Genomic DNA, 14,109 nt, shown 5'->3' on the forward strand with positions numbered 1-14,109 from the left:
TTATTTCCTGCTGGCAATTTATTGTTGCTAAGTTATTAAGCTCCATTTCTCATTTATTTCACACTTAAGAAAATTAGTCAATACCTCAAATTTTTAAAAAGCTGAAAAAAACAAAGTACAGTATAACGTCAAATTGAAGAAACAAAAGATACAGCTTATATTGTATTTTTGAAAATATAATTAACTGAATACATCAATTTTTCTAATAAACATTTATCCTTGAAAGTAATTCCACATCCCAACAAAGATGTTCCCATTTCTCTGAAGTCAGTAAGCAAACCTTAATTGGTTCAAGAACTTGGCTTTTCCTCTAAGTTAAATTTTTAGCATCTGGATTTTTAAACTCGTATACAAAACCACCACTACATATATATGTTAATTTTGCCATTATCATTTCTATTTTTCAGCTATTAGAGACTTAGTGCTTTAAGTAGCAAACCACCTAAATTATAAACATGTATCCAGTTCACATATATACAGTGCAGATTAAAAACTACATTAGCATGTGACTTCTTTTTCCTAAGGTTCCTATAAAGAATGTAGGCTTGTTCTATACTATCCATTAATTCTGTACATTTAAAACAACATTTGGCTTGACTTAGTCAAAAATATAAAGGCTAAAATTTTTATAAGACTAACTCATTAAAAATAGGACTCAAATTCTAAACCAAGTCCTAAAGCCAAGCAAAGAGTATCTGAATAGTTTTAGCATTTCTACATGGTATGATGAGGTTTCAAACAGTAATTCATAAGTTTTACTATTCAAAGATGGGAATGGGCTACAACTCAAGATAACCCACAAATTCATACTGTTTTACAAGCAACAGTAATATAAACAGTTAATTCAGTTAAAGACCTCATTATCTACCAAGCAATACCATCAACCTGCTCACTGAATAATTAAAATATTTCTATCAAGTCTAATGTGTCCTTTTAAGGTTTATGTGTTGCTATTAAGTGTGTTATAAAGGAATGAGGTAGAATCCCATTTTTTAAAGCACTGCTATGTAAGCCAATTTCACACTATTAAGACATTTTTATGTCACGTAAATATTGCTTCAGTGAACTAGTTAACTTTCAGAGAGCCATGTTAAACAATTTATGGAACTGTTGTTCTCTGCTTATTACCATATTTGAGTAACCATAAAGATAGAAAAAAATCTTAACTGTACTACTTTGGAGGTATTCATATGGGATTTTACCATTTCTAGAAAGAAATGAGAGAACTTTTTGGTAGTCACAGCCTGGACTACAGAAAACTATAAATTGAAAATGTAAAGACAGAATTCAAAGGGCTTCAAAACCATCTGTAGTAACTGAGAGCATAATGTGCAGAACATGAAATTCCTTCCTTTCTAGTCTTCCAGTAACAAACTCCACTAGCAGGGCTTGGGAAGGTGCTTTTAAAATTATACGTTTTACAGGCCATCATGGCCTAAGCACAGAATAGCCTACTCAAAATATCTCCACTCTTAAAAAAAAAGTATATATACTTATTCTTTTTCAAAAACGACCCAAAATATCACCAGTACATTTTATAAAATTAAATTCAAATTTTATTAAGGATTTCAAATTACATGTCAGATTTCTAAAATGGAATAAAACCATTTTGAAACTGGAGAGATGGCACTGATGAACAGATATCCCTTGAAACTCCAACTTTATTAAAAAAAAAAAAAAAATCCTTCTGCAGACCATATTCCCCCCTGATATAACAAGAAACAGTTATCTATCTCTTCACAACAGATAGATCTGTTGTTCTTGGCAATAGCTATTTCCTAAAGGAATGGTTTTGCTGCTACTTTTAAGTTCATTAAAAATGGGATTCTAGCTTCAGATTAAAATTTTTTAGTTCAGAAAAAGCTGTGTTCAGATGAGCTATGGGTACAAAAAAAAAATCAGTGCAGAATGTCTAATTAAAACAAGCAAAATCATTTTGAAAATAAAGAGGAAAAACAGGTGTTTTCATGGTATTTTTTATAAACTACTGCAATTGGTTAAGGATTTCCAGTAGTTAAAATTTCAGGAGGAATAACAAAATGTGTTTATATTCTAAGACCTTAATACTTAAGTTTTTAAAACAGAAGTTCTATCACCTCTAAAAACGAACCCAATGTAATTTTATTAAAACCAGGAATTCTAAGCTTTCCTATAATTACAACCCAATTAGTCCACTCTGTCCAACCTTTAATATTCATCCCCAAAAGTAACAGTATTTAGCCTGAGGTATTTTGAATGTGGCTCTACAGTCCCTAATTTAATGGCATTTCCCCCCTCTAACAATGGTCTTATTTCCCCTTTAGTCCCATGCCATCTATAGTATTTACTACAACATAGTCAAAATTTAAAATAGCTGGAAAAAAATCCTAGGACCCCTTGAAATAGCTGCTCATTACCTACTTCTGTTGAAACAGGAGCCACACAAAGATCTGCAAGTGTTGCCTGACTGGATCCAGAATAAAGCGTCTTAAACTTGGTTAACCAGTTTAACTATTCATATCAAGCCTTGGTATAATTAAGATGCTGAATATCACATACTTATGGTACGATAGGTCCTAAGTTTTGAGCTTTTAATGCAACTGAGAAACATTTCATAAAATTTTTAACTTATTATGCCTTAACACATCTGTGAGGTAGTTAAGTCAACAGTACTACCCATTTTAATACACAGTAAAACAATAGGCAAGGGTAAATAAATGACACACGTTAAGCAATAAGAATTGGAATTAACTGTAGAGGCTTGGGGCCTTCAGTCTAGTTATGACCAAAGGAAATGAAATTTAACCTTTCACTTTTTCTATGAAAACCATTAAATCATTTAAGAACTGTCTTTTTTTTTTTTTTAATACTTTCTCATTAGTAGATGTAACAGTACCGCTTCCAAATCTGGCCCCCTTTTCTTCAGTAATATGGTAAACTGGGTACATAATTTATGCTAGGCCTCTGCTTCTACCTGAATTAGTACAAAGTTAAGACATTATCTTTTGAGAACTAAAATTATATGACATTTTTATTTTAGGATGCGAAAACAAAAATGAGCAAACAAACAAACAAAAAACTTGAAATAGGCTTGTCAAATGGTGTAAATTCATCCTTTCCATGGAAGCAGAAGGCAGATCCTACCACAAAGAGAAGATGCTTAATTAATGGAGGTCAAATTTTAAAAGTACAATTGAAATAAAAATAATGAGGCATAACTTCTGAAAATACTAGGTTTTATTCACCTCCCTAAGATAATCAATAACCGTACTATTAGTTAATCGGCTTCTCTTATAGTAAATAATGTCACCTGACATACAAAAACCTGTTAATCTAAATTATCAGATGTAGTCTTACTGGAAATTCTTAACCATATACTTGTCTTGACAAGTTTTGCTTTTCGAACGATGAATTGTCTTAATGCAAGTCATTGTATTACTGTAACAAAGTAATGAAAGGCACAGCTCTTGCAAGCAAACTGAAACCCATTCAACCAGCTGAAAAAATACTTTGGTTCTTCAGGAAAAAACTTAGCAAGACAAAAAAATCGGGTTCATTTCACAGTTCTGTTCACTTTCATAGCTTTAATCTAACAGTTACATGATAAAAATATTCCAAGAAGAACCAAACTATATAGCAACGGACGAACATGCGTGAGAGATTCTGCGCACTCGATGCAGCTGGCAGAAAAACTAGTTAAAATGCTAAGTAGAACAAATCTGGTCTTTAAAATATCAGTTCCTTTCCTTTAAAAAAAACTTCTGAGTCTACCAAGAAAATACGAAAACATAAGGCTGTAAGTAAATAATAGCTGTGTTTAGGCTATTACAGTGCAGGTTATCCTCAGGGCCTCACACATCCTGCTTCACTGCTGCTTGCACTCTGCTGGGTTCTGATCCTTCTGTTAAAGGAAAACAACAGTCAATCTATCTTTTTCTATCTGCTTCAGTTGATTTTTCAATAATAATTATTTTAATTATCACATTATCTCACTGTTCTGTCAAAATTTTTGCCGAATTTAATAAAAGGGATATAGTACTTATAGCAAATTACTCATTCAAATATTAGTCACAAAAATGCTAGAACAAAGTCCTGATTTTACACTGTAGAATGAATGCCATAAAGTGAAACACACTGAAGTACAATCTTAAAATAGCCAAACAAATTATCTTAAGTCATATTACCAACTGTTTCTGCCTTTCAAAACTACTAATTTCATTCATATTTAGCTGTTAAGACCAATTCAGACATGTCAGAATATTTGATTTTTTAACTACCCTCTCTTACCTGATGAATAGTTAAAGCGTCTTCTGGGTATTTTACAGCATAAGCAAATGAAAAAATGCATTAAAGAGAACCTGGGAGTTTCAAGTGAACCCTGGTAAAAACCCAGCATTTTGTAGGAGGTACAGTCCTTTCCTAACCCTGATATGACACCTTCCTATGGACAGGAAGCCTAGACTCGGGCATGGGGAAGAAGTGACTGGAGAACCTGAGAGCGCCGCTCCCGTTTCTGTGCACTCCTGCACGCAGAGGACTTAAAACCTGTTCACAAGCATTCCTTAGGAGAGAAAACATCCTAAACAGCAGCAGCATAAGTAATTTTGAATGCTTAAAAATGCCCAAGATAAGGCACCATTAAAATAGAATCCTAGGGGTATTTAGGCTGAAACTATGAAAAACCAAAGTTCAGAACCAAAAAATAAAAGTTTCTTAGGAAAGGTACATTGAAATTACACGTACTGTTGAAATGCCACTGAGGAAACATTAATTAAAGACTTTAAGGGCAAAAATAAATTTTATAGTGAGAAACATACTTAACCTGCCTTAAATCTAACAGAAAACAGCACTAATTTTGCTCACCTTTGGGTCATAGTCTGGATCATTTTCCTCATCTCCTTCTTCTTCCCCTTCCTATATTAAAGTTCAAAATGCATCCATGAAGTAGGCACACAGTAGGAAGAAATGGCTCATAATGTAGGGAGAATTTAATACAAGTTACTCTATAAGTCAACAGATTTTTCATGATTACAGAGTTTGGTGACAATGCAATTTAATTTGAAAGCTTCTAATATGAAAAATTTCCCAACACAACTTGAGACATCCAGACAGGTTTTATTGAAAAGATTTACTGCAGCCAACGTTGAAAAAGTTTACTGCAGCTTTTGACTTCTTCAAAGAGCTGATAACCCTGCAGCAGAACAGAATTATTTGAAATAAAAAAAGTGTTCTGAGTTTTGCAGTTTATTTATTGAAACCTCATACATACATTGCTTGGATGTAGAATTCTAAAACCACGTTTTTCCAAAAAAAAAAAAAAAAAATTTTTATCCCATATCATGGAATAATGAATATACCAATGGAATACATGAGTCACTCAATTTGCTTCTCAATGTGTTAAACAAAGAATTATTTGCTCATTTGGTAAACATTACCTCATCCGCTTCTTCACCTTCTTCATCATACTAAAAAAGGGAAAAAAGATGACGTTTGAATGAAGCTAACATCTGAAAGTAGCATTTACTCAATATCCACCACTGTATCCACTAATGTCTAAAAAAAAAAAGGAAAGAATACTTTCGTTTGGCAACTGATTAAAACAAGGACAATAGCTACATGAATGACCCAGCTCAGTGCCATGATCTCAATTTAACAACTTAAAAAATAAAGAACACAGGATAATCATGGGTAAAGTGTGAGCAGGTAACTATGACTTGTCTGTAAATAATATTACTTGTCTGTAAAAAAAAGGACCTAAACCCTATCTGAATGATTGCCACTTAACAAGAAAGATGTCCAAAATATTGGAGAACCACCTAGTTTCACCTTAAATTGTTCCTTTGTATTTCTATGAATAAAAATCCCATGCTTTCTAATGAAGATTTTTATCAGAATTCAAAAATGTCCAAGGTTATGATTTGCTTGGTCAAATCAAAAACATGTAATGGATTTACAACACTAACCCAACATACTGAAGTTTTACTATTTCAAAGTAGCCTTCCTAATAGTAGGAAAATATAAACTACAATAAACCAAACACAGATTCTAAGAGAATCTGTTTAAAACAATTCAAAGAAGTTACTGAAAAGGATGTAAGGAATGAGCCTAATTTTGAATTATTCTGTCTTGCTTTTTAACAGCTCCATCTATTCATTAAACCTCTACCAATTCTGACTACCACACCCTCACCAAAAGATTTCACTGCAGGACTCAGATTCACTCACATCATCATCATCATCTTCAATAGCTTCTCCAGTAAAGTATAACACTGATCTTGGGATTATACGCTCACGTAAAAAGTGTCCAATTTCAAAGTCTGCAGCGAGGATAGCTTCAGAATCATCATCCTGTTAAAGAAAACCAAGCACAAAATGCAGCAACTTACTAAATTTGGCCTATGTGGGACTGCTCGGTTTAAATCATTCATAGAAACTCAACTTCACTTTAAACATTTAAAAGTAGCTCATGTGTACATGATCAAATAGTCTTCTACATGTGCCTTAGGTTTACAGGTTTTTAATAAAAAGAAAATGTTAGGAGGTCAGTGTGCCTACTGATCATTGCTTAGTTTCCTCTAGTTTAAAAGTTACAATAGCAACTTTGCTATACGACGGCAATTTTCAATATTATTGAAAACACCGAATGGAATAAAAGGAAGGATCTTAGACTCTTATAAATAAAATTATGTATATGGCACATAATATAGACCAGAGAGGATCACTTCATACTTCCCAAAAGAGACTTATCCAAGCAGCTGGGCAGTGCCAAATGTCACCAAGTCCTACTTGATAAAGACTAAGTCAGTCTCAGATTACTACTTAATGGCAAAAGGCAGCAGAGAAATGCTGCTGACATTATTCACAATTAAAATTATGGATAAGACTAAAGTTTCAATTCTGTGATACTAAACAATGAGTAAATATTCTGTGAAATCCTGAATGTTTATTTTTGATCCATCAACACAATCCCATCTAGTAACAACAACAAAACACCAAAGGGTTAGGGGAGAAGACTTTCAAGGAAAAATTCTAATCACAGACAGAGATGTTCTATCCGTAACTACTCAAGACTGTTTTCATCAATACTTGGTAACAGACTTAAGCCAAATTCAAAACATGTCTAGCCTACACTGCATGTATAGATTTCTTTAAGGCTGTTCCTTATTCCAGACTGTATGCCAAGGACATTTCAGCTATGTGATCAACATATACAAAATAACCACATTTCTACTGGAATAATAACCACAGAAAAGAAATCTAAGCAGAATGTGGTCAGTGTTTTCTAAACAGTATAAATGACTTAATACACTCCATTTTCAATAAGGAAGAAAACTTAATAGTTTGAAAACTTGAATCCCTCACATCAGTATTTCTAAGTCTCAAAAGAAAAGAAAATCTTTAGTCTCCCTCAGTGGAAGCAGCAAAAGCATTTTCAATGGAGTAATTTTTCAGACGTGTAAAGGTCCTCTTTTCTGCATTACAAGCCTCAGTACAAAATACTAGCGGCCACTTCCCCACTCCTCACATTTGAGAACGAGTCTTTTAATTTTATATATAGTAAGCAATTCAACAAATCAACAATTCAGCTTACCAGATCTCCACTCTCAGGAACTGCAAAATTGAGAAAAGAAATCCAAATGAGTAAAAGTTAAACAGAGCTCATAAGAAAACAACCATAAATACTCAAAGCAAAACACTATTTACCTTCAGGAGGGGCAAAAAAATTAAAGAAAGAGTCATTAGAAACTGTTTTGGTCACAGTACGAACTGTCCCACGTCCCTTGTGTTTTTGCTTCTTCTTAATCGTTTTCAAAGTGACATTCTTCCCTTTTTTCCAATCTATCTGGCACCTTCCAAAACAAAGAGAAAAGAATGTCTATCACAACACATTTATACTTTCAATTGCTGGAAAGCTGACATTTTTCTAAGTAAATGTTTTATTTTCCAATTTTAGAGGGGAAATTTGTGCTGCTTTCTGTAGCGGTATAGACAGAAAATTTTAATTTCTCAACAAAATTTTTCAATGTATTTATAATTACCACAAACTCACAATATAATACATTTAAATGTGTACTCCTTTGGAAAGATATCTATTATGGTCCATGGAGAATCCTGCACAAATGGTTAAGCTCTTCTCAGAAAACATTTTACTGAAATATTTGGAGATAAACTAGGTATGTATGTGTGTACCTAGCAGACAGACTAGAAAATAATAAATATCACAAATCCTAAGTTAAACAAAAACAGATGTAGCACTCTATTAAAGTAGTAAAATGAAACTTACCCTGTACAACCCATAATTTCTGGTCCATCAAAAGAAAAGGGATCAGAATCATCTGGTTCTGATCTCATCCTATATGTCTTTGTCAACACTTCATTTGTGAAATATTCATTGGGTTCAAAGTGAAATTCTAAGACAAAACTCTTAAAAAAAAAGCAACATTAAATTAAATTTTTACATGATAAAATTTCAATGCTTTAGTAAATAAAGCTTAATGTATTATTTTTATAAACATAAAATTTTAAGTGACAAAGTCCTATTCTGGGAAAGTCATGTAAATTCCAAATTACCTTAAAAGCAATATATGGCACCAAATAAACTGATCAAAACTTAGTTCAGCTTATACTGTTTAGTAACATGTTTATGAAATAGGTTAGGTACAGCTGAACAATCTCTCCTTTCTTCCCTCCATCTCCCCAGAGAGGACTTTCAATCTTAGACTGACAAAGAAAAGGCCCAACCTTAGCAGATGTAATATAAGAATCTACAGCCCACAGAACCTTTGCCCCTGCTTTCCATAAACCTGATGGTTTCAGGGAAAAGCTGTTGGCTGATCTTCCATAATGAAGAAGTAAGGACGCTCTAACACCTTCTGTTCTATTTACTTTCCAGACACATGTTTTTTAATACAGAATAAGCACTTCCTTATTCATGTTACTTTGCTGTTATTTTTAATACATTTTAAATTCAGTATCAAAAATGGATGATTTTTACAATCAGAGGAGGAAAAGGAATAAATACAGCATCACAACTATCAACATGCAAACTGTAATTCCGACTACCAATTGAAAGTACCAAATATCATTTTCAACTTCTTTTCACTCCCTCGTCTAATTGTTGAATGTCCACCTTTCTTTAGAAAGTTCCAGTGATCTACTATGTAAACATCTAATGCTACAAAACTGGAAATATTCCAAGACTCTTTTACCATCGGTTGGCCAGCATCTGAGAACTTCACTTTAATATCTTTCAAGTGCTTCAGAATAGGCTCATCGTGTTCCTTTAAATTAAAAAAAAAAAAAAAAAAAAGATCAAAACAAGTATCTAAATGGCATTTTAAGACTAGTGTTCTTCTATTGGACAATCTGCATTTAACGAACTGAGACATTTTATTGAAGTTTTATGTATAATTTTGAACCTTAAGATTTACTCTCCAGGTTATGCCTTATATGAAGCTAGTTTAAAAATGTTTCCTGATCATAACTGTTACATTTCCAGCTGGTTCTTGTTCCTTTACTACTTTGCTAAAAAACAGAAATGCAATAAGCTGTCATTGTTTTGAGATAATTTCTTTTTCTTGACATTAACTTCCAACAATCACAACATGAGATAACAAGTAATAATGCAGATGAAAGTGGCCCAAGACATGATTCAGATTAGGAGAGGCAAAGTTTCCCAAAGGTAACATCTATACTGGTTTCCCAGAGAAAAGGACAATTATTAAAATAGGTAAGTAAAGAACCTGCTTATCAATGCAGGAGACACAAGAAGACTAAGGTTCAAGCCCTGGATCGGGAAGAAGTCCCTGGAGCTGGGAAAGGTAATCCGCTCCAGTATTCTTGCCTGGAAAATTCCATGGACAGAGGAACCTGGTGGGCTATGGGGTCCCAAAGACTCAAATGTAACTGGGCATGCATCCACCCACACACACACGTATGTTTACAGTGTTCTTCGACAGTGCAAATATTCCTTGGAATAGCTTCAGACTGAAAAAGGTCTCTCTGGTCAGACAATCAAAACAACCCACCATAACCTCCATACTCTGCCATCTAAAACCAAAAGGCACAGGGCTATGTGAGAATTACAGTGAAATGACCAATTATGTAAGAAACTGTTTCATTATTTAATTTTTGGAAATGAATTATAATTTATTTGATTACATTAATCAAAGCTGCAATTCCCCTTCTACCAACAACAGCTCTTTCAAAAGAAAGCCATCATGGGAATTCCCCTGCAGTCCAGTGGTTAGGTTTCTGTGCCTCCACTGTCAAGGGCCCAGATTTGATCCCTCATCAGGGAACTAAGATTCCCATAAGCCTTGGAGCCCTCTTTTCCCCTCAAAGGCAATCATTCTATAAAAGTCAGCAATACAGAGACCAGTCATCACAGTCATTTAAATTCCACAGGTTTACTCTTTGAGGTAAACTGGTGTTTTATGAATAAAATTACCTGAACCATATCACTGAGCAAGTCAACATTCTTAAAAACGGTCAGCCAAAACTCAGGAATTCCCTTGGGATCTTCTTTTTCTTCATCCTTTTTCTCATCTTCAATCTTGGCCTTTTCTTTTAGCTCCTCCTTAATAAAAGACAGCATTAATGAATGCTGGATACCTAGATTAGACATCTTGATAAAATGTTTTACATTCAGGACCCAACAAACCTTCAACTAATTCTAACATTCAGCCAAAGAAATTCTAGTCTAATTGTGTAAACACTGCTGTTACCCACAGCAAACCTTTACTTCTATAAATATTTACTATACCATATTCCTCCCAAAAGAAAGCTACTAGGACCCATGAGATGCAGAGAAAAAAATTTAAGCTTCACAGAAAAAAAAAAAGACTTAAGCATAGTAAAGAGAAAAAGCAAAAAAACATAAACCTCGTTTACTGCCTCACTCACTGGTTTTCTAAATTAAAATATATTCTCTTAATCAAGGTTAAAATATGAACACTGGAGAAATGCAATCACGTAACAGGGCACTGGATCTATGTCACAGTTCTGCCATCTATAAAGGTGGGCAGGTCACTTAGAAGCCTTCACCTCCACTCAAAAAACAGGAACAATCCTTTCGTATGTCATAAGGAAGTTCAAAGTAAAAGTTTATATAAATCTATAAACTTTAAGTACTATAAAAATACAAGGAAAAAGTAAATTTGGGTATAGACAGTGCCAGGCTAACAGTGGCTCATCTGCACTCATATCCATCTCACAATAAAAGAGATATTCCCGAAGTATAAAAACACACTAAAGATAATACCAACCGAAATTTCATCTTCCTCATCTGGTTTCCATTCACATTCTTCTTCTGTAGGTTCATAAATGGCATTAATGATCTCAAATCGCTGAAACGATTAAAAAAAAAACAAACTGCATAAAACTCTGGCATCCAAGCTAAAGATTGTCTCTCATTAACACTCACAGATTTAACGACTTCATACCACAAGCTGAACTGTTATTACTGATAGTTTCCCCAAATATCTTTAATAATCATTTTGCTAAGAGGTCAAACAAAAGTTTGTTTATATTTTCAAAGCTTTATTATCTACTTGAACTTTAGATAAAAAGTATTGGAAAGCATTACCTTATCAAACAGAGGCTGATAAAGAACAGCATACTTTCTTTCAAGATCATGAACTTCCTCATAGAATTTGGCTTCTATCTGTGCACATTTAACTTGAAGGTTTTTGAGAGCATTCACTCGTCTTTTAACTACCCTAGGCAAGCTGAAAGGTTAGAAAATACCAGTTATACAGCATCACAGTAAAACACAAGTCACTTTTGTCATATTGGAACTGAAGCATAAAAGTTAGTGAATGACGTTCATAGTTAGCAACATGCATGCGCTTCATGTCCAATACTTTGCAACCCCATGGACTCCAGCCTGCCAGGCTCCTCTGCCCGGGGGACAGACTCTCCGGGCAAAAATACTGGAATGGGTTGTCATTTCCTCCTCTGGGGATCTTCCCAGCTCAGGGATCGAACCCAGGTCTCCTGAATGGGCAGGCAGATTCTTTACCACCAAGCCACCTGGGAAGCCTTTAGTGAATGACAGGTTTCCTCTTTGAAGCAAAAGGTACATTCAAATACAGACCTCAAGACTATTAAGCATTTCAAAAGAACAAATTTAACCAGGTAGCAAATTTAAACTGATAAGAAAATGTAAATTGTATCACAAATCCTAAATCTTTCATTGTAATCAAACCTTAGCACTGAGCTTGTCAGTGCTGGTATCTCAGGTGTGAAACAGTCTATCTCATACAGTTAAAAAGTCATGAACTGACTATCCTGATAACCTGAATTATTTTTTTTTTTTAATATGAACAACTGAGGGAATTCCCTGGCAGTCCAGTGGTTCGGACTCTGAGCTTCCACTGCAGGGGACACAGGTTCAATCCCTGGTCAGGGAACTAAGATGCCACAAGGCATGCCACAATCACTGAATAAACACAAATAAAATATGTACAGCTGACCCTTGAACACAGGTTTGAATCACTTATATGCAGACATTTTTCAATAGTAAATACTACAGTACTATACAGTGTGTGGCTGGTTGAATCCGTGGAGATGGAGGAATCCGATACAAAGGGCGACTCTTTATATACTGTTATACACTATGTATAAAGTTATACACTGATTAGTTCCTTATTCAAGGGTCAACTGCATATCTCACCTGTGTCTATTATTAGGGGAAAGGAGGGGACCATATCTCTTTCTGGAAAAAGAATAGTATCCTACAGCATTATTTTTTTTCTAGTCTCAATATTTAATTTGGAATTTGAGATTACATTAAATAAGTACATAGTATTTTATGAAGAGGGGAGGGGGATTTTTAAAATAACAGCTTTCCTGAAGTATAACTGATATGATCCACTATGGGACATTTTTTTTCCTTAAACAATACACACACCTAGTTTATGAGCCCCCTCAAAAAATTACTAAACTTACAAATCCCTCTAACACCCAAAAGACATTCACTCAGGCAGTTTGTACAACCCGTCCAAAATCCAGATTAGAATTTCCTGCCATAACGAATGGACCTAGAGATTGACATACTGGGTGAAGTAAGTCAAACAGAAGAGGAAATATTGTATGACATCCCTTATAGTCGAATCTAAAAAGAAATGATACATATGAACTTATTTACAGAACAGACTCACGGAGAATGAACTTATGGTTGTCAGGGAGGAAGGAAAATATAAGGGGAAAGGACAGTTAGCAAGTTTGGGATCGACACATACATACAGCTAGATTTAAAATGGACAGCCAACAAGGATCTACTCTGTTATCACAGGGAACTCTGTTCAATGTTATGTGGAGCCTGGATGAGAGACTTTGGGAGAGAATGGATACATGTACATGTATAGCTGAGTCCCTTGGCTGTCAACCTGACAGTGTCACAGCACAATCAACAATTCTCCAATAAAAAAATCAACAGCTTAAAAAAAATTTCCTGCCATAGACATATTGTTGTAATCAAATTAATTCTCTTATTTAGCCACTTAAGGTAAGTAAAACAAACAAAAAACAAAAACCTGAAGTATCACGTTTTACTTCTTACAATTGAAAGTAAAATGTTCTGTCAAGACGGTCAAAGAACTTGATCACCTAGCTTTACCCTCACCTTCACATGTCCAAAAAAACACCAACCAACCCAAGAAACTTTATGGAAACAAGAAGGCTCCATGGCTCTATATCTCTCTGATAAACACACACACACCATGAGCAAATTGAGACACACACACACACACCACTCCCCCACCCCAAGACCAAATTCTGAGTAAGACCACAGGCTGCCTTTAACTAGCACAGACAGGGTGAGCGGGCTGCAACTTCAAAGGCAGAGATGGGTGGTGGTGATAACCAGAGTACGAAACGGTGAGGTCAAGTTGGAAGAAAGCTTTTGTGCAGAAAAGCTTTTAAGTTCTACATCTGCTTTCAACACTCATTGCCTGTCCCCTTCACCCTTCACAGAGCCCAGTTCTTAGGATAACACAAAGAGCTGACCAAAGCTGGACGGGCACAGAGCCGTAAGCACTCACTCTTGCCCCTACTCCAATCCAGGAGCAACGATTACAACCAAAGCAGACTGCTTCCTCCCAAGAAAACTGTCTGCAATTGCCAGCCC

The 14,109-nt window shown here is 34.7% G+C and overlaps 1 protein-coding gene across 14 annotated transcripts in view; it reads right to left on the reverse strand.

Moving 5' to 3' along the window:
* The window catches only part of NAP1L1 (nucleosome assembly protein 1 like 1), a 39,235-nt gene continuing 25,126 nt past the window's right edge, over window positions 1-14,109 (reverse strand). For 7 of the 14 annotated variants that reach the window (XM_060412457.1, XM_015094545.4, XM_015094544.4 and 4 more), the window contains 12 exons: window positions 11,566-11,707; window positions 11,246-11,326; window positions 10,429-10,557; window positions 9,188-9,259; window positions 8,263-8,402; window positions 7,683-7,828; window positions 7,570-7,589; window positions 6,204-6,326; window positions 5,415-5,444; window positions 4,843-4,893; window positions 3,809-3,880; window positions 1-3,119 (listed from right to left, as the gene is read on the reverse strand). In XM_060412457.1, the coding sequence (XP_060268440.1) occupies window positions 3,845-3,880; window positions 4,843-4,893; window positions 5,415-5,444; window positions 6,204-6,326; window positions 7,570-7,589; window positions 7,683-7,828; window positions 8,263-8,402; window positions 9,188-9,259; window positions 10,429-10,557; window positions 11,246-11,326; window positions 11,566-11,707 (970 nt within the window). In that variant the 3' untranslated portion in view covers window positions 1-3,119; window positions 3,809-3,844. Of the gene's footprint in view, window positions 3,881-4,842; window positions 4,894-5,074; window positions 5,171-5,414; window positions 5,445-6,203; window positions 6,327-7,569; window positions 7,590-7,682; window positions 7,829-8,262; window positions 8,403-9,187; window positions 9,260-10,428; window positions 10,558-11,245; window positions 11,327-11,565; window positions 11,708-14,109 lie in introns of those variants that run through there. The other 7 variants (XM_060412454.1, XM_060412460.1, XM_060412458.1 and 4 more) reach the window with 2 other exon arrangements.

This window comes from Ovis aries, chromosome 3 (genome assembly GCF_016772045.2).
Source record: "Ovis aries strain OAR_USU_Benz2616 breed Rambouillet chromosome 3, ARS-UI_Ramb_v3.0, whole genome shotgun sequence".
In the NCBI taxonomy this organism is placed as follows: Eukaryota; Metazoa; Chordata; class Mammalia; order Artiodactyla; family Bovidae; genus Ovis; species Ovis aries.